This window comes from Anomalospiza imberbis, chromosome 4 (genome assembly GCF_031753505.1).
Source record: "Anomalospiza imberbis isolate Cuckoo-Finch-1a 21T00152 chromosome 4, ASM3175350v1, whole genome shotgun sequence".
Lineage (NCBI taxonomy): Eukaryota > Metazoa > Chordata > Aves > Passeriformes > Viduidae > Anomalospiza > Anomalospiza imberbis.
In genome coordinates, this window is record NC_089684.1 from 1,672,313 (window position 1) to 1,692,364 (window position 20,052).

At 40.5% G+C, this 20,052-nt stretch overlaps 1 protein-coding gene across 1 annotated transcript; it reads right to left on the reverse strand.

Moving 5' to 3' along the window:
* Positions 1-1,657: 1,657 nt before the first annotated feature.
* Positions 1,658-19,943, reverse strand: LONRF1 (LON peptidase N-terminal domain and ring finger 1). Its single transcript, XM_068186785.1, has 12 exons — positions 19,256-19,943; positions 13,038-13,156; positions 11,239-11,361; positions 10,499-10,645; positions 9,753-9,990; positions 9,577-9,667; positions 8,618-8,732; positions 7,969-8,090; positions 6,273-6,431; positions 6,004-6,166; positions 5,500-5,649; positions 1,658-2,905 (listed from the first exon to the last, which is right to left on the reverse strand). Exons 1-12 carry the CDS (start codon positions 19,851-19,853, stop codon positions 2,747-2,749), a joined length of 2,184 nt encoding a protein of 727 aa, XP_068042886.1. The 5' UTR covers positions 19,854-19,943; the 3' UTR covers positions 1,658-2,746.
* Between the last annotated feature and the right edge of the window lie 109 nt (positions 19,944-20,052).

Consider the following 20,052-nt stretch of genomic DNA (forward strand, 5'->3'; position numbering starts at 1 on the left):
CACAGCCTCTGGCTTCCCATTACATCATTTCCCTTTTTTAACACTAAATGGCCAGTTTCATAGCTAGTACAGGTTTGTATTCAGTATGCTTTAAAAATTATTTCCGGTACAGGATATCCTTCCAATTTACCAAACAAAACCAAACCCAACCGAATTCCAACTGGAATTGTGAAGACTTCCTTACCAACTACTTTCTCTCTAACACTCAAAACACTTTGTCCTAGAGCCTATCATATGCTCTTAGGCATTTCTGACTCAAATTTAACTACCTCACTTCTACAATCAAGAGTGGATTTTTTTTTAATCCATGGTGAAATCCTGCTATTTGTCTTTGCCAGTAGAAGCAGTTAGAGTCATGAGCAGACAGGAAAGCATAACTTCACAAAAAACAAGGGTCAATAGACTCTCTTTTCTTTTGTTTTGGTAAAGGCCTTAGAATATCTTAAATCCTATGATTAAGCATTTTACAGCTTTAGGTTTTTTTGGGTTATTTGTGGAAAAGCTCATAAATGAAAGGATAATAGGCAGATTGCAGCATGATACCATGAATACTATCTTCCTCAAAAAGGTATTTCATCTACTAAGTGGAAACCCTTCCCAGTATAAGTCCAGTTGTAGATAGCCAGGTCATTACAGTCAAAGCCAGTACTCAAAAACATCTCAGCCTTGGTGAGGTGCAGGCCAGGCAGATGTGGTTTGGCTACTGCTCCTGACAGTGCTCAAAGGCAACCATTCTCTCCGGGAGCTGTCCCTGCCCCAAATGCCCGGTGAGCAGAGCCTGGTGCTGTGGGACTCCCTCATGCTGCTCCCCAGGACTCAGGACTGTGTGCAGGTAATTCTACCCTACTATACTGTCTCATTTGTAATTAATGCAAGTGAGTCTAAAGCACAAATTGACTATCTGGCAGATATTTACCCCACCCACACGTACTGATGCAGAGCTCCAAGGAATGGGTTACATCACCTAAAAAACAACAAAAATGACCAGGTTTTGTAAAGCATATAGCAGTGTTTGAATCTGGCCTCATCTTTCATGGGCTTCAGTGCAAACATCTTTAACTAATGTTCTTGCCTAAGAAAAAAAAAATCCTGCCACCTGCATTCTTAAGAAGATCATGGTGATACAAATTACATTTCTAAGGGTATAGCACACAGAAGTGGAAAAATAGATTATTCCCTTTCTTCTTTTATTGTGCAAATAAAGCTTTCCAAATATTCACCCAGGACTTTAGTCATACCCTAAAGGGGAAATTTACTCTAGATAGAAACTGATATTGGAAGATGATCCAGGAGATTTCAGGTTGCCTGTAATGTCTCCAGCCTTGAACTCCAGAAGAGAACAAGGCCAGAGTATCTGACTAGCAAGTCAGTGAAATACCTCACTGCTCTGCCAGGAGAGCTTCCTACAACTTTTACGTTTTGCAAAATGCAAACTTCATACACGATTTAAATAAAGTAGAAATAAAAGCAGTACACGAGGAAAAACCTGTCTGACAAATAGTCAGTCTGAGACAAGGTACTATGGTCAGAAACAGATGGACATAACAGTTATGTCATGAAGTGCTCACAACCTTAATGTAGGTTAAACAGCAGCTTCTGGATTTACTTAAGATCCCAGAATATGGAAAAGGAAAGTGATTTTAAGTTTCTGATAAAGTTAAAAATATTACAAATGTTTAGCTTTTATTGAAAATTAAATATATTAGCAAAAGCAAGATTTAAGAAATATTTTACAAATGATTTACATACAAGAAAGCCAGTATCAGACATATTCACAAATATGCAAACCTTTAATTACAAAAAGTACCTATTGGCAGCATGATGCTAACCTTGCCACTGCAGTGTGCTCTACTATTTATATGAATAAGGCATAGAACTCACATTTGCACCAACTTAAGAAGTTCAAATAAAACTTTAAGCTTTTGAATCCTGGAAGCACAGTCCCCAATAGACACACGCACACTTAACATTTCTTCTTCTAAGCTCTACAAACTAAGTGTGTGCTCTGGAAGAATAGCCTGAAAAGCCCAGTAGAAACGTAACTGGTACTAGCATTTAGATTTCAGTTTCCTCTTTAAAATGTACAGGCCTAGGTATGTAAACCATATTCACAGTTTAAGTATTTTTAGACAGAAGTACCTCTTTTTTCTGCATTTGTTCCTTAAAGTTGGCTCTCAGCTCAGCATACAGTTCATGTCACCTGTTTTGTGATGCATACATTTACAAGATAACTTAAAAAAAATCTGTGCCATATTCATGGTCAAGTTAGTTAAACAAGAGTAGTAATATCCAACTGTGACATTCAATACTATATTTCAAATATTTGTGCAAACAGCAAAAAAACAGTTGTTTGAGGCAAACATTTGCAAAACCTTTATTACCTCCTCAATGTTGTAAACTTGGACTGTCAGCCTTAAGTCCTGCACTTCCACAGCTTAGAAAAGTCAATTCCTAAAATAATCAAGTCTCAAAAAGGTTCTTTTCTACATAGTGCAAATTTTAATGTAGATAACGTGGAAAACGTATCTAGCTGGATTGACTTTGTGCAATAGTCAGTGGTCTTCTCTCATAGTTGAAGAAAGTGTGCATCCAATGAACCATGTGGTTCAGGAAGCCAGGAGGGTGGAGAGAAAAAACAGTTCCATTACACTTCTCAAACCAGTGCTAGATGTGCAAAGGCAGCAAGAATTCCAGCTGCTACTACAACCAGAACAGAGTAACTCTTCAGGAAGACCCAGGCGGTTAGTCACTTGGACTGGTCTCTAGAAAAATAGGTGAGTATATGTTGGATTTTTATCAGTCGGTCTTTTAAAGACATCATGGAGAGAACTGACAGCTGGTACCTGGGGTCTACTGGGAGAACAGCTAGAAGCCACCAACACCAAGCAGGACCATTGGGCATTGCCTAGAAATAAAACATAAGCTGGTTACCAATAACCAATGTCGTACAGTTGACTACCATGAAGACATCAGAAGACAAAGTCATCAATGACCAAGACTACTTTAGAGATTGATACTAACCAGAGAGTTCCAGATCTATGAGATTAGAAGAGTGCTGAAAGGATCTCTTCAACTAAGAAGTCAAACGAAATACACCTAAACTAAGCTTCTAAAGCAGTAATTTTTAAGACAACATAGGAAGCTCATTCATTCTTTGGGAAAAGATGGCTAAGTACAGGACAGCCACCCAATGACAAACCTCTCTGATAAAAATTAAATCTAATACCTGTCATGCTGTTCTTAAGGCTTGAATATTGTTGAAGCCTGAAGTTTTCCTTGTAATTACTTTTATTGAAGGACTTCTCTGTCACCTCCCAATTCCACTCCCTTTCTCATTACCTTCTAGACAGAGCAGGACTACTTAGTAAGTTACTTCTAAGCAGTTAGAACTGTAACTTTTTCCTGTACTTTAATTACCACCAGCAACCATTAGATGTCAGGCCTTGAATTGGATTTAATACACCTCAGTAGAGGTCCTACCACTGCAGAGAATATTAAGTACTTCAAGTGCTTTGCAAAATTGTTACTGGTAGTGGTACACTCCAGGACAACATTTCCTCACTTGCAGCTGTTACCACACAGCTGACACACTTGTGTCCTATTATAAATCTCAGGTACACATCCACAGTATTGCTAACATGCTAATTACACTGGTTTTGCACACATATTCCACTTTCCTCGTATGCTGTTTTAAATCTATTCTTATTAAATTGTTCTAAAAATCCCTTCCGACTTCATGCACTGGCCTCTACAGCATCTACAGTCCCATCAGACAGGTTAATGTGATGAGACCCCACAGAATAGGGTGGCCAAAGCCCTGTACACTTTAAACCATCTAACAATATTGCAAAACTCCCAAAACCCTGTCATCTTAAATCATTTCTTATCATTACAGTCCTCTAATGACGTCCAGTTACCTAAACCTAAGGTTTATGTACAGGACCTCATCACTACCAAATGAGAAAGCCCTTAAGACCGTGTCACTCGAAGGCACGGGTGCACACGTACTTCCACAGATGCCAGTAGTAGCTGGGTACCTGCTCGGTGTGTGGGACCTGCTCTGCACTCTGCTGTGGACTGCAGCCAACAAGCAGTCACCGCACAACAGTGACCAGAACAACCCTCTGCACCAGCTAGATCGAAGTCTAAAACCTTTGGAATGACAACTCACCTGTGACTTCACCTGGACCTCAAGAGTAGGACACTTTAAGGACATCACTACCAACAGGAAATGCTACCTTTGACAGTTTTAAATGTCAGCTCTGATAGTTTTTAAGTTGGTTGGCTTGTCACGTTCAAGTTGTAAGTTATAAATAATTAGCCTGCAGCATGCCACCCAGTAAAATTGTGCCTTTGATAACTCCTAGACATGATCATAAAAATTTTGATAACGCACACCAATAGCTATAAAGATTAGGCTTGTCAAGTTTAGTGAAGAATGTCATTCTCCTTGTACCATGTTTGCTGTCCTTTCTGCAAAGGCCCCCGCAGAGGGATAAAAACCACGGTTTTTATATTTTGGAAACAGAAAGGAGGAGCCATGATGGCGAACAGCTGGACTGTGAGCCTCACAGACTCCTGACTTTAGCCTGGTAAGCCTAGAGAGGGCACTGAGAGGAGGAGGGATCTGGCTACAGAGAGCGGGTGCCAGCCAAGCCCCGATGAGAACGTAAGCAGGGGGCTATGGGCACTGAGCTGGGCGGTAACCAAAGCCGAGTCAGTCAGGTTCCAACGTGGAGCGTTTTGAATAACCTGTGTAAGAGCCGTGCACGCCATTAAAGCTCCCTCTGGCGCATGAACTCCGATGTTGTGCTTTGTCTCCCCCGACCGCGACAGGTAAATGCAGTTTATAGAAGTATGTAGCACATGGGTGAGGGACGAGCTCCCCTCAGATCCCAATTCACATAAAACTCCACTTTGAAAACCAAATCTTATGTATTTTTAAATGGTACTTTTCTAAAGCCTCCACTCCCTCAGGATCTCACCTTCATTCATTGTTTATAATAACTATCAAAATAGATTGCTGCAGCTAGTTTCTTAAGAAACATTTGTCAAATGCTAGCAGCAGCAGCAGTTTATGGCACTAGCTCAGAAAGGAGGAATATATTATTTGTCATTATCGCTTTGACAAAGGTAACTGCCTGCACGTGGCAGATTCAGTTCCTTTACTTGCACAGGGAGAAAATAGAGAGCTTTTTCACTTTGAATTCTAACAACTTTACAAAACTAACAGTTTAATTGTTACTGGAACTTTTGAGTGGTTTTCACTTTACTGGTTTTATTTCCACATCAGCATATCATCCTTTCCTGGAGAAACTGCTGACCAGTGACATAATTGCTTTTTGTTGCTCACTGCAAGAAAAACAAGGTGCAAGCCTTATTGTCTTTGAAGCTGGAGAAAAAAGTGGTGTTTTTTTTTTTTAAATACTTAGCAGTTGGTAGTAGGGCTTTTGTTTTTAGAAATAAGGATCTAATAATGAATATTAAACGATGTCTCACCTGTATATTTTCCTCCCTGTCAGGCATTGGTCCAAAGTGCTGAAGAATTTGAGTGCGAAATTTGTTTCTTAAGTTTTGGAACCAACTGCAGGCCTGATTGTAAACGAAATTGTGCAGCTCTCTCAATTTCTTTAGTTCTTCATCAGCAACCTGCAGGAGGAAGGTTATGAAAATATAATTAGTGATAAAGAAACAATTAAGAGGTTTAAGCTAAAATCAAAAAAACACTCAATTTCAACTATATTTAGATACATTTCTTGTGCTCTCTGTGGCCTTGAATGCTATTGACTGAATGGTAAAGAAGTATTTTGATATTTTTAAAGTTACAGCTTTAAACTATTGTTGAAAAAAAAACCCTATGGTTTTCTTATTTGTTTTATAGTAATAAAAAAAATTAAACTAGCTCCTAGGGACCTAAAATTTGAAAGAGAGTTTTCAAGAACAAATCAAACAAAAATCTTGATATATTAATACTAGTAAGTATTTAGACATCATTCTGCATACCTTAACATCTTCCAAATATTCAATGTCTGCAGTGCAATAACCATCTTTCATCCCTCTCCGTAAAACTCTAAATCTCTTTCCACCAACTGTATCAACAACAGACCGTCCATCAGGTAGAAAATGAACGTTCCTAATTTGCAGCATGCAACCATAATCTGCAAAACTAAAACCGGGCCTTGTCAGTAATGCAATCACACACTTCTGAAAAGACGCTTTTTGTAATTAAAATGACAAAAGAGATGGAAGCTTCGATGAGAATGTAAACCTACCCATTTTGAGAATCACTTATGCACATCCCAAACTGTTTAGTTCCAGTTTCCATACTCCTGCGAATCATGAGTCGGTATCTTGGCTCAAATACATGTAGAGGACAAGGCACAGTAGGATATGCCATAGTGCAAACAAACATTGGAACATTCTTGGTCAAGCTTCAAGAGAACATAAAAAGAAATACATGCCTTCAAAATCTGAACATTGAGCTACGCCCAGACAATACATTTTTTCCAGTATGTCTGCAATGTTTGAGGCCATAAAGCACTCTTTTCCAAGTCAAAACATGCTGTAGAAAGTTTCATGAATGATAAACCCACATAGCAGTAACAGCGGCTGCAAACCTATGTACCGATTTGCATACATACTGGACAGAAAGCCTCACTGTTCTCTAGGTAGTGGATACCTAGTCAGTGAATGAAGGCCTCTGCTTTGGGGTGGGGGTGTCAGCTACTTTTCCACTTTTGCTTTAGTTTGAGCTATAAAAGCAATCAAGCCCTCCGAGACACAGTTTTCCTGTCAGTAAAAAGATGTACTAGTAACTACATAGTAGCTAGGTCACCATTGAGATTATTTTCAAGGAGGGACTCCAGATCACAAGATGTAACCCAGTGTATAATTTGCACCTTGCAATATGCCTCAGCAGATGTAACTGAAAAACAAAGTATTTTTAATCCTATTTTATCAAGTATAGCTGAAAGTAGATACAATCAAGGTATCATTAAAACATTACTGGGTTTTTAATTTTAAAGCCTTTCAGACTATAAAACCTAATTCTACTGGATGGATTCTGTTAAATAATGTTAAATAGTTTTCCAGCATTCATATCTACAATACATGATGCTCTATGAATCTGAAGAACTCTCTGTGAGATAAACATGTTTACAAAAAATCCCAACAATTTTTTATTACATCTATCTGTGTAAGATTAATGTCCATCATTAATTACTTTGCAAGAAATTCAAGTCTCTGAGACTCTGAAGTCAAATGAAGACAATTTCATTAACAGCAGCGAAACTAAAACCAAAGCTCCTGGACAGTGCACCCAGAAAGAGGAATGGAAGGGGACACATGTTTCACAGAATCATAGAACAGCCTAGGCTGGAAGGAACCTTTAAGATTATCTAGTTCCAACCCCTCTGCCGTGGGCAGGGACACATTCCACTAGATAGGTTACTGAGAGCCTCATCCAACCTGGCCTGACCAACCTAGTGGCCTTCTATGATGGAGTTACAAGGGAAGGGCTACAGATATAATTTTATCTGGAATTCTGTGAAGAGTTCCCCTCAATGTCCTCTCCAAATTGGAGAGAGATGAGTTTGATGGGTGGGCCGTTAAATGAATAATAAAGGGTTGGATGGTTGCACCCAGAGGGTAGAGGCCAATGGCTAAGGGTCCCAGTGACCAGCAGTGTCCCTCAGGGGTCCATACTGGGACCAGCACTGTTTAATGTCTCCATCAATGACATAGACAAAGGGATCCACTGCATCCTCAGCGAATTTGCTGATGACTCCAAGATGAGTGGTGTGGATGGCACAACTGAAGGATGGGATGATATCCAGAGCGACCTGGACAAGCTTCACACTTCTTCTTGCACCCATAATATACCACAGTTAATGACTATAAAAATAATAAAGTATTTGTAAAATGGATATCCATCTTAATTTCTCAAGTTTTTCAAGACAGGAAGCTTACTTGGAGTGTTCTGCAGTTTCTTCAGCATGAATTCTTTTTCTCTCAAATAATTCATCAGACAAATATTTCATTATTAATTCCTCCAGAAGTTCTGTGATACTGTATTTTCTGCTTGCAAGGTACTGTAAACAATTAAAAAAATATTTTAATGTATCTTAACAAAAGGCTTGAGAAAATGCAGATTTTTTATAAAAGTATGATCTATGAAATGTGACAAAACTCATGAAAGCTTAAATCTCTGAAGTTTTTGTTTCATTAATTAAAACCTAATGATACTCTAATATTTGAAAATTAGATTTTCTGTGTAAATTCTTAGTGTCTGACAATTTGAATGTCTAACTCAGTTTGTATCTCTATGCTTACCAGAAACAACTGCTTCCCCAGGATATACAGCAGTACCAATAGGAAAAGTGTATAGAAATCACAGAGAGGTTTAACTGAATAGATACTGAAGTTTACAAACATGCAGGATTGAATTACACCACTGAAGTAAATGGTCACAGAAACATAAAACCTCCAAGACCCTGAGACCCTTTTCCATTCTAGCAGTAATCCATAGCCCAAGCAAATCCAAGTTGTTGAGTTCAAGAGAAACAGCCTTTAAAATGATACAGTATTTGTACTTGTGAGCTTTACTGAGAAACAGTACCTCTTTCAAGCTCTCCTTACAGAGTGGACACTGTGGAGCATGATCTAAACACCGTTCCAAACAACCTTTGCAAAAGGTATGTCCACAAGGGGTTGTTACTGGCTCAAAGAACAGCCTGGAACAAAATTATTAGAAGTTAGATGTCATGGCCAGTGTGTTTTTCTAAAAATGTCAGTGATTAATCTCTTGAATTTTTAGGACTAGTTATCCTATAACAAAATAAAGAAACAATTAGTCCCAAGTCTCCTTATTCTACTTTTTCCTCTATACTGCAGTTTGTTTCCATTTACTGCAACACTCACTGTTTTGTTTTCTGATGAAGCTGGACACATTCCAAAACTCTAGGTAACTAAACATTTACCACAATATACAAAGATTTTGGTCTTCTACGTAGAGATTCAGAATACACAGAATTACGTGATTCTTAGAGAAACTGTGTTGTTTTAACAGCAGTATTACATATTAATAACTATGAATAGTTTAGTATACACCATATGTTTTACAGTGTTTATTCTGAAGATCGAGATTATTCAATAAGATTTTCAAATACAACATCAGCTACATTTAAGTGGACTAACAATCTGAAGTATCTGTGTCTCCCAGACAAATACAAGGTTCACAATACAAGGCTATGCTTCTAAGCATTAACCTTCCCAAAATAAGTTTTATTGATTGAAGAATCCCTGACATTTAATCACAAAAGATCCTGTCCTTTGATGGTGGCCAGTTAACACTGCCAAGTTTAACTAAAAGGGCAACTTGATTAAAATAGCCCTACAGTATACAGCATTGTAGCAAGTGACACTTAAATACACATTTAAGTGCAGGGATAGTGAAAAGCTGCAAATTATTGACTGATATCAGAACTCATAACAACGTGCAAGTACCTCAGTTTGTACCTGTGACAGATATGCAACCAAGCATCTGTAGCTAATACTGAATCAAGGACAAAATCTTACCTCATACACAGAGAGCATTCAAAATCTGATACATCAATCAAATCCCCTGGGATTGTTCCAAAAGCCAGTGTCATGTCCCTTTTTGTACTTTCTAAGGAAAAGCAGGAGAAGATACTTCTTCAGAGAAAGTCACAAGGCAGTAAATACTTCAAATTTCACAGTAAGTGACTGTTTACCTCCTTGCTTTTTGTGTTTGTTTCTTCCATCTTCACATACAACTGTATCCTGTTCTGAAAAGGAAAGCTTTCTTTTTAACAAAGCACCTTTTCCTTGGCCAGAGAGGAGGGGTTCAGAAGACACTCTCTTTAAGCCATCTTCCTTGGCAAGGTCTTTTGCTGAGTTAAGAGCATGGGCAGACTGTGCACGATTTAAGCCTCCACTCACAGGCTCCAGTACATCTGATCCTCCTAAACTCTGTAACAATAAGATGAACCAAACTGTATTCTAAGAGTAACACAAATCTAAGTATGTGAGACATGACTGTGCAAAGATATATAAGCCAAACTGATACTCACAGTTAGTGGGTACCTATTAGTCAATTAGAAAAATTTCTAAGTCAACACGGTTCTCAAATTTGCTTAACATTAACAATTCAAAAATCTTCACCTGCTTCAAACAAAACAAAAATTGTATTTCATCTGCTTCAAAAAAAAAAAGAAAAATTGTATTTCTCTTTGTTTTGAAGTCCCTAATGTCACACGTCAGTACCTTCTAATACTGTATTTATATAAGGAGTTTAGAATGAGGAGCTTTAACACTATAAATGAAAATAAATTACTCCCAAACCACGCTTCTTTTCCTCCAATTTAGCCAATTGCATAAAATCAGTATTTACGCTGAAAAGTGTGATAAATCAGGCTATCAGTACATCTGATGTATACACATCAGTCAAAGACAGAAGTTACTGAGGAGTTTTTATTACCTGTGGAGGACAAAGCTGTAAGTTGCAGTAAGATGCAGTTACCTCAGAACCAAGTATAAAAGGTTTATTTCTAATATGGGATGAATTCCAAGCAGATTCCTTCAGACTCTCACCTAACTTCTCTGGTGACAAAACATCACACAATATCTAGAAAAAACAGCTCAGTGTTAATAACAATGAAAAAGAATCCAGACATACGTTTGTTATAAATTTACATATCAAAAACTAAGAAGGTAATCTACATGAAGTTATTCTCATGAACAGATCTCTATTCAAGCAGTAACTGTGAAGGCAGAGTTGAAAACTAACAGAAACCTACACACCGACATTGCTAAAGAAATTTATCTAGAAATCTTTTCTACTACAAGTCAGTTAGACATTATCAAGCCAGTATTACGCAGCTTTTCAATGTAAATTTTTATTATCACAGAAAAAACTGTTGTGCTCTGTGCACAGAGGGTTTCAACTTGGAAAATTTCACTTGTTGTCTGCTTTCCAGTTTTCTACATATTCACTTAGTAACTTCAAATGGACATGTACTTTTCAAGATGTATGTAAAACATGTACATTGGGACTAACTCTTCAATGTAGTATGATTTAAGAAATATCTTAAAAGGAATCTGCCACCTGAACATTTTCTGTATGTAATGAAGATTTTAGATGCTCAAAGTCTATCATAATGGGAGTTTCATAAAGGAGTCAAGTCAGAGATGGGAATTCACTATCATAAATAAAATTACCTTTTCTACTTCTAGCTTGGCTGGAAGAAAGTCCTCATCAAGGGCTAAGCACTGTAGAAACAGTTGTAAGGCATCTCCTACAAAGCCAGAGTCTTGCAGAACTTTTCCTTTCTGGAAGTAGACCTGAGAAACGGATGCCACAAAGACATTTGTAGAGAATAGGGGGAACTGCAGTATTGATCTTACAGGCATTGCAACAGTGTTAGAACTAGAACCTGCTATGACAGAAAGAATGCAGCTGTAACAAAACTGAACTGTGCACAGTGTGCATGATCCACATCCCTTACAGTGTTTAAAAATTAACATGGGGTAGGCTGGTGTGAGTCTTCTTCAAGTTAACTTGTTTTGTCTTATATAAAAGGTTAAAAACCTCACTAGTGCTGAATTCATAGCCCTTAATTTGCCTCTTCTGTGAGCCTTTGGAGAGGAAGAAGAGGGACCGGAAATGCAAATTATTACATAACCTCACACAACAGCTTACAGAATACTTTTTTTGCCCTCTCTTTCATTAAAAGCCTTATGGTTCCAGCCTTCAGAAGGGTGAATACAAATAAAACAACCCACACAACTGCTCACCCCTTACATACATCTCAACCTATATTCTTAAAACAAAACAATGTGCTCTCAGAATTAATTGCTTCTTCCAACTACATTTTATGCTTGAACATTGGACACCAGCTAGGAAAAAAAAAAAAATCTGTGTATTGTTTTCCTTGAAAGAAAAAAAAGAGGGAGGAAAGACTACCGGATTTTGCTGAACCTACTCAAAAGTAGATGACATTCTAACTAAGGATTTATCTCAACTTTTAAAAGTTGCACTGACAGTAATAGAAAAAGATAAAACCAACAGGTATCAAAAAAAAGTTAAAACAACAATATCAATTTGTTTACAGGAATATGGATAATGGACCAAGAACTAAACTTTAAAAACAAACAAATAAACAAAAAACCCCCAACAACACAAAACAAAACAACCAAAAAAGACTCTACCAAACCCCAGAATGCAGTTTCTACAGAGTGACTGACAGTACAAACAGTAACATCTGTTCAACTAGACTGTCAGGTGAGGACACACATCATCTTTGACAGATTTGGGCAGCTTCCTTTAAGAGGAATTCTGAAGAAGGGAAGTTTGCTAGTCCTCCTTTTACAGACAGTTTATTTTCCTACAGAGGTAAGGATTGTTACAGGAATCCATCCATCAAACCAAGCTCAGTTATGTGAAGTGACGCTTCTTTCCAAACATACAGAAAAAAGTAGACAGTACTATCAACACTGAGAGGTGAAAAGCAGGAGGCTTTATGAATTTGCAGTAGCCACGGAATTGCTGAACACAGGAGAAACCAAGACAACTGCAGTTATCTCCCTTGTGTGGCAAGATCTTGCTGCTCCTGCTGAGTTCAGAGTTTAGACAGTGCAACAACATGCTTTCTGAAGACCACAGACTCCCCAGCTGCCTGTATTACTTGCAAAGCTCAGTTGCCACTGAGTTTATTTAGGCTTTTTGAAGATAAACTTTTCAAGCTAAAACAGCAAAGTGTCTCTCTGTTAACAAAAATTAACAACTAAACAAAACAAGCCCCAAACCCCAGCTGTTACAGGTTACATCACCATGAACTATTCCAACTCTCAGTGTATTTGTACCCCAGCCCTAACCTGCCATACTCATCAGGAGCCTGTCTCATACAAGCTAACTATTTTAAACCTGGCTTAGGTCTTTAAATCAATGAAAATATAATTTGGAATTTATTAATTTTACAAACACAATACTGAAAAATGATGAGTTCATACCAACTTACCTCTGGCCAATTAGGCATTTTGGAAATAACAAAATTTAGATCTTCTATGGCTGTTTTATATTCTTGGAGGCCAATATATGACTCAGCTCTGTAAATTCTTAGCATCAAGTCACTGGAATCTGCAGACAGAAATTAGGCAAAACCTTTTAAAAATAAGAATGTTGCAATTTTTAATTAAATTTGCTTTCATTGTGGTATGTCATAATTACAATTTTTTGTACAATACTTTCAAAATTAGTGGAGTACCTTCTCCCTCACTCCCTAGTGTTTGGCTAACAAAAGTGGCAGTAATTCCCAGTTTATGTCTTGTAAACTAAGGAACAAATTTTGGATCCTGATGTATCTTGCAGCAACAAGAAAATTTATTTTCAAATACTGAACAGAGAGGCTCAAAAAGCACTGCTCAGTACTGCTGGGACAACAAAAATTGAGGACTAAGTATACTTTACAGTATAACCAATCAAAACCACAGAAACCTGGGAATCCACCACACTTGAATTAAAACCTTAAGTATTATGAAGTTTGCTTTCAAATACCCAAGTTCTTCTGCAGACTGCAATTTGTTTTTATAGTGCCTGACCCCTTCTGACTATGGCTGGAGATGCCACTTTCACTGTGGCATCCATCTGGGAGGTACCAGAACCAGGCCTTATCACTATGTGATAAAAACAGCCAATTCCAGAAAGCCTTTAGCACCAGCTGGTAGCCCTGTTGTAAGGAGCTGCAGTAGTGGAGCTTCTAGAGCAGGGAAAAAAGCAGAATGTGTTCAGTAAGACCAAGTTCCCATGTCTGACATACAGCATTTTGCACTTTCAGTACAGCAACCTCTAAATGGGAAGGACACCCATCTCCTTGCCACTAAAATGACAGTTTCGTAACACAACTAATTGCAGTTGCTGCTTGGAAAAAATGCCAGAACACTGTTTTGATCGTAATTGTTTTTTAAAATAGACCTGTTTTTCATTGAATGAGATAAACCAGTCAAAGGTTGGTCTACTGTAAACAATACTAAAATCAAATAGTTCTTAAAGTTTGTTTCGAAAAAGGTTTGGAGGCTATAATTTCAATTTAATAATCTTAGTTTATTCTAGATGTCTAGTATAACTTTTCATAAATCTTCCAACATTAGCCTGTTCTACAGTTAGAAGGCATATGGCCAATGTTCCCACAGATTGTAACACACTGCTTTGTATTTAGATTCCCAATGCTACATGTAAAAAGATCTTAATGTAAAAGAAAGGGTCAAGAAAATCAGAGAAGAATTCAATTAGCTGAAACTAGAGTGCCTTCCTGATTTGTCTTTCTTTTGAGTTGACGGTTCCCCCTCAAACACAAATACTGCCAAAGCTGGTTTGTTTCATTTTCTCATTCCACGTAAAAATGTGGTTGTTTTAACTGAAGTCCGGGAAACTCTCTTTGTCTGAGTAAAGCACTAATTCTGCAAGCAGAACAACTCTGAAGCCTGATTTCCTGCGGCTGTGTTTTGTAACTGCTATAGCCTAGCAAGGTGACAGCTCACATTAAACTCTTCAAATAGTTTTTCGTGTTGTATTCGACTCTTTGGTGTCCAACAGAGTCAGTAGCAAATCGAACTCCTTCGTCCAGAGGCAGCAGTAAGTGCAGGTCTTTGTTCTCTGATAAGCTGCCTATTTGCACAGAATCAGAGGAAGCTAATCTGTTTCTGACTTTCAAGTGTAGAACATGACCTGAGAAACTATGAGCCTTTTTTCCTAGGGGCAAAATGAGGGCTAGTTCAAAGATAAAAATATGAGTTCAAGTCTACAGTGGGCATTTTACCCACTTTTTTTTTTTTTCCAAGAGAAATGCATGATTCCAACTGAACTAGTACAAAACAAAGACTTTAGCTGAGATCCCAACTCTGCTGCTGAACATACAAACAGTCATTGAATGATCAATAGATATGATAAACTGGGTCTGAATATTCAGAAGACCCAAGGTAGATGATTACTAGTAGTGTTCCTCAAAGCTTAGTATTGGGGCCAGTCCTTTTAATATCTTCATCCACGATCCAGACAAGGGGACAGAAGAGTGCATCAAAAGTTCACAAATGACACAAGTTGGGTGGGAGTGTTGATCTGCTGGAGGGCAGGAAGCCTCTGCAGGGGGATCTGGACAGACTCAATCAACGAGCCAAGGTTACTGGTTTGAGGTTCAGCAAGGCCAAGTGCTGGATCCTGCACTTTGGTCACAAGCAGCCCCTGCAGTGCTGCAGACTGACGTAAAAGTGGCTGAAAAGCTGCTCAGTGGCAAAAGACCAGGGAATGCTGTTCGCCAGCAGCTGAACATGAGCCAGTGTGTGCCCAGGTGGCCAAGGAAGCCAAAGACATCCTGGCCTGTATAATGATTAGTGTGGCCAGCAGGATCAGGACAGTGATTGTCCCCCTGTACTCAGCACTGGTGAGGACATGCCTTGAGTCCTGCGTCCAGTTCTGGGCCCCTCACTACAAGGAGGACACTGAGGTACTGGAGCAAGTCCAGGGAAGGGCAATGCAGCTGGTGAAGGCTCTGGAGCACAAGCTGATGAAGAAAGGTTGAGTTTAGCTAGGAGAAAAGAAGTCTCAGGTGGTACCTCATCATTCTTTACAACTACCTGAAAGGAGGTTGTAGACAGCTGTGGGGGGTTTGGCTGTCCTTCCCCCAGGTACAAGCAACATAATAAGAGGAAATGGTGTCAAGGGAGGTTTAGCATGGGTATTGGGGAATATTTTTTCACTGAAAGGGTTGTCAAGCATGGGAACAGACTGCCCACAGCAGTGTTAGAGACACCATCCCTGGTGGGATTTAAAAATATGTAGATGTGGCACTCAGGGACATGGTCTACTGATAGACTCAGTAGTGCTGGACTAATAGTTGGACTTAATGACCTGAGAGGTATTTTCCAACCTAAATAATTCTCTGTTTTTATCTAAATTTATAGATCTAATTTTTTAAACCACAGTTTAATTTCTAGGTTTTGTTACAATGAAAACAACAATTTTGTAATGTTTCAGCATATATTTTAATGTATTTCAGCATAAGAGAGGATGCAAACTAATTTTGAATATTTGGCTCAAAGCAGAAACATAACTATTTCTAAAACTTTCAATTTCAGTGACCAAATATATTGTAAATAAAGAAATCACTCACTTCTAGCATCCCAAAGGTAAATGATTTTAACAAAAAATGCACCAAGTATTTGCAGCGTAGAGCTGTATGTAGCAATTGTTATTATTACATTAACAGGAAAGTATACAAAGCTGTACACACAAGAACACATTCAATATGCATTCTAGAGTTTTATATTGCTTCCAAAGCAACTGCTCTTACTGTAAGTATACACATACCAATAAATGGACCACCTCTGATCTGATTCTCCATGCTTTTTTGTATGGTTCTTGATATGCCAAGTTTTTCAAAATAAAAGACATGCACATCAAAAATATTATGTAGAAATACTTTAAGGCACAGTATTCATTAACATAGTACTACAGGGCCACCCTAACAATCAGAGCTGGAACACACAACCCTTAAGAGCCAAAAGAACTAGGCTTATTTAGCAGAAAGTAATTCCTGAAAGCATTGGGAGAGCACAACAGCTTTTCAGAATCCAAAAGTGGGTTACCTAGAAGACTCTACTGAAGTATGCAGTGAAAAAACAAAAGAGACAATGGTTATAAACCAAAACAATGTCAGTTAAGACTTGAAATAAGGAAAAGATTTTTCACTATGAGGGTAATTAACCTTTGAGCAGGTCGCCCAGAGAGGCTGTGGAATTGTCAGTCTGTAGGTTTTCATGATCCAGCTGTACAAAACCTTAAGCAAACTGCTTTGATCACAGTATTTGTTCTGCTTAAATAGGAGACTGATTGCTCAACAATATCTCCTGATGTCCACTCCAGAAGGAGTGAGTGAGATTCAGGTCAAATTCAACCCACTAGTGGTGTGTTTCAGGACACTTGATTAAAGGCAAGCTGCACTTGTATTTTAGTGCAAGAGATCTCCTTTAACTAAGCTATTTAATTTCAGCTCCTGCAAGGAATATACTAACTATATGAATGTTAACATTCCTTTTGGTTTTTAAAGTCACTTTTGCACAGCACAAATACGACTCTTTCAAATGTTTCAGAAAGAGAAGAAAGTTATGAAAAGATGCCATTTGAGCAGGGGTTTAGCATCAATGCCTTATTTAGGACAGATTTATGTTTATCACAACTTTTTAACTTCGTGCATTAAAAAGAAACAGATGAAGCAACAGTAAGGAAAAGACTGAAATGGAACATGAATGATTTTAAACATTAATACATTTCTTATGCTACATCTTTTCCATCTCTAAGTGTCTTCAAAATTCAAGGTCTGAAGGAAGATGGAAAGTATACCAGCAGCTATTAATTCATCTATTGGCCTGGAATCATCTTCAATTTGTAGTTGTGAATCCACAGTTCTAAATTCACATTTAACGTACGTCTACACTCTGACGCCCAAAGTTCTTCAGTATCTTTTCTAGAATATGTGGAATGTTGATAATTGTCAGGACTGGAGACACAGGAAAGAACTGTACAATGGACCTTAAACTGAGCTTCTAGTACTTAATTCTAGCACCTGTACTGAACTTGAATAATAAAATTTTGAATAAGCATCACAGCTGGTAAGTATACTCAAATTTCAAACCCATTTTGAAGCCAAAAGAAGATGCAGATTCACATAAAAAAGAATCAAAATTCTTTCCCCATATTTAGGAATATCTAAATAATATTCCTACATCCATAAAAGAAAGATTAACAAAAACTGTGTAATTATTTCACTCTTTTATTCTTTCAAAGCAGTCCTGAAAGACGAAACAGGAGCCCTGTAAACATATGTGATCAGTACCAGATTCATCAGTTTTACCCTGAAAACTACTGAGATTTCTTTGTGACCTGTATGAGTCAAAGCTGTACTTCAGGAAGAAGTCTGCATCTTATAGTTTCAAGATTTAAAATCCATCTTGTATCCTACACTTTGGAAACACCCTGGAAAATAAAGTAAAATCAATAACCAAAACTGAACCCCTTAAAATTAGGTTGCCAAAAAGCATATAAAGTAGATCTTCGACTTAATCCCACCTACATTGAGAACAGTTTATTCTGGAGCTAGACCTAATGTATCTCCCCAGAACAGATTGGAAGGATTAGACTTATGCAAGCTTTTGGTTTTTTTCCTCCACTGCAGGCAACTGTATAAATGTAACACACTTAATCTGTAAAAATATTTATTTCTAAATTGCTGAACAGAAAAAAAAAAAAATCCTGGTATAATTCATAACAGAACCTCCCATGTCACCAGGTGTTAAAATCCATAGTCAAATTGAAATAACAACGGAATCCCTCGCTGGATCCATCTAGGTGTATCAATCACACAAATTCGACTCTCTCTATAAAGAGTAAACTTTGAAAAATTTAGTGCATCTTAGGAGTCCATGGTACCAGCCAGAGACATATACTGCGAGGGATACAGGGTAGCCTGAACGCGTGCCTCTACCTCCCCTCTTTGGACCCTCTTCAACACCATGTAAAACTCCAACCACACCCACCTGTGATGTCACTGCCATTACACAACCTGTCCCCCTCCGTGCCGGTCTGCTTATGCAACTCGGCCCGGCCTGCTGGGAATTGTCTTGGTGACACTTAAGACTGAAAATAGGTCTCTCTCTCTCTCAGGAAACAAGGTTAAATACACCAACGGAATTTCTCCTTGCCCGCGCACAGCGATTACCCAACACAAAACGAAGCGGAGCCCACAGACGCCTCTGTAAACGAGTCCCACAGAAGCGTGCGGGGGGGACACGACGGAGCCCATGCGGGACGGCCCCCACCCCTCTGCAGTAAGCCAAAGCAGGTGTAACCCACTACCAGGCTGGGCGCTCAACCGAGGGCCGAGCAGCTGCACGTCCCCCGCATTCCGCTCTCCCAACGGAGAGCTTCCTCGAATCCCTTCAAACTCGAGAAAACTTCGGACGCTCTTTATCGGCCCGCGTCGATCGCTGGCGTTCCCGCCGCACTCGGGGATGAGGGCACATCCACCTACTCCACCACACCCCCAGCCCCACGAGCCTGCCGCCCGGGGCTACTAGCCCGTCCCGTCCCGTCCCGTCCCGCCGGGACACGGGCGGCACCGGCGGAGACCGCGCGGCTCCGGCGGGCGGCAGGGGCGGAGGAAGGGAGCGCTCCCCACAGCCTCACCTGCTCGCAGAGCCTGGTTGGCGGCGCCCAGCGCCTCTCGGAAGCGGCCCTCGATCAGCAGCTCCTCCAGCCGAGTCCCGGCCCTCGCCCTCTCGCACTCGCCCGGGAACCACTTCTCCGCCAGCCGGTTGAGAACGACGCTGGTGCGCAGCGGGGCCGCGGCCGTGCTGGTGCCCCCCGTCGGCAGCAACCAGTCCCGGCAGCGGCGGCAGCGGGCCCGCAGCTCCCTGCGGAGGCAGCGGCGGCAATAGGTGTGCCCGCACGGGACGGTCACCGGCTCGCCCAGGAACCTCCGGCAGCCGCAGCAGCGCAGCGGCCCCTCGGCCCCGCGCTCCCGGCCCCGGCCCGGCCCCTGCCGCAGGCGGTAGTTCAGCACCAGGCAGTCCACGAGGGTCCCGAGGCGCTGGGCTCCGCCGAGGGGGCCGAGGCACAGCGACGCCAGGGACGCGCCCACCGCTTCCTTCAGGCGGCTCGCGGGCACCAGCCGCGCCAGCAGCAGCTCCCGCTCTTCATCCGCCCCCTCGCCAGGGCCCCCGCTGCCGCCCGGCTCCGGCGGCAGCTCCGAGCCCACGGTGCCGGCGGGAGAGGACGCTGCCATCGGCTGCGCGGCTGCGGCGGAGGGGGTGTGGCGCTCCCGCTCCGGCCGCCGGGACGGGCTCCGGGCTGGGCGCGGGCGGGGGGCGGGAGGAGGCGGGGGGAGGTTACAAAACACCGCTCCACGCGCGCGCCGCCGCCGCCGCGGGGTCACGTGGGGGGGCCGGGCCGGGCCGGGCCCGTCCGGGAGCGCCCGCGCTCGC

Bases quoted from the DNA above. Each gene is read 5' to 3' on its own strand.
- LONRF1 (XM_068186785.1), bottom strand. From the start codon at position 19,853: ATGGCAGCGTCCTCTCCCGCCGGCACCGTGGGCTCGGAGCTGCCGCCG. The intron at 8,733-9,576 runs GTAAGATTTTGT...ATTTTGTTCCAG, and splicing joins GAATGCTCTCTGTGTATGAG to GCTGTTCTTTGAGCCAGTAA. The intron at 8,091-8,617 runs GTACTGTTTCTC...AATTGTTTACAG, and splicing joins GTAAGGAGAGCTTGAAAGAG to TACCTTGCAAGCAGAAAATA.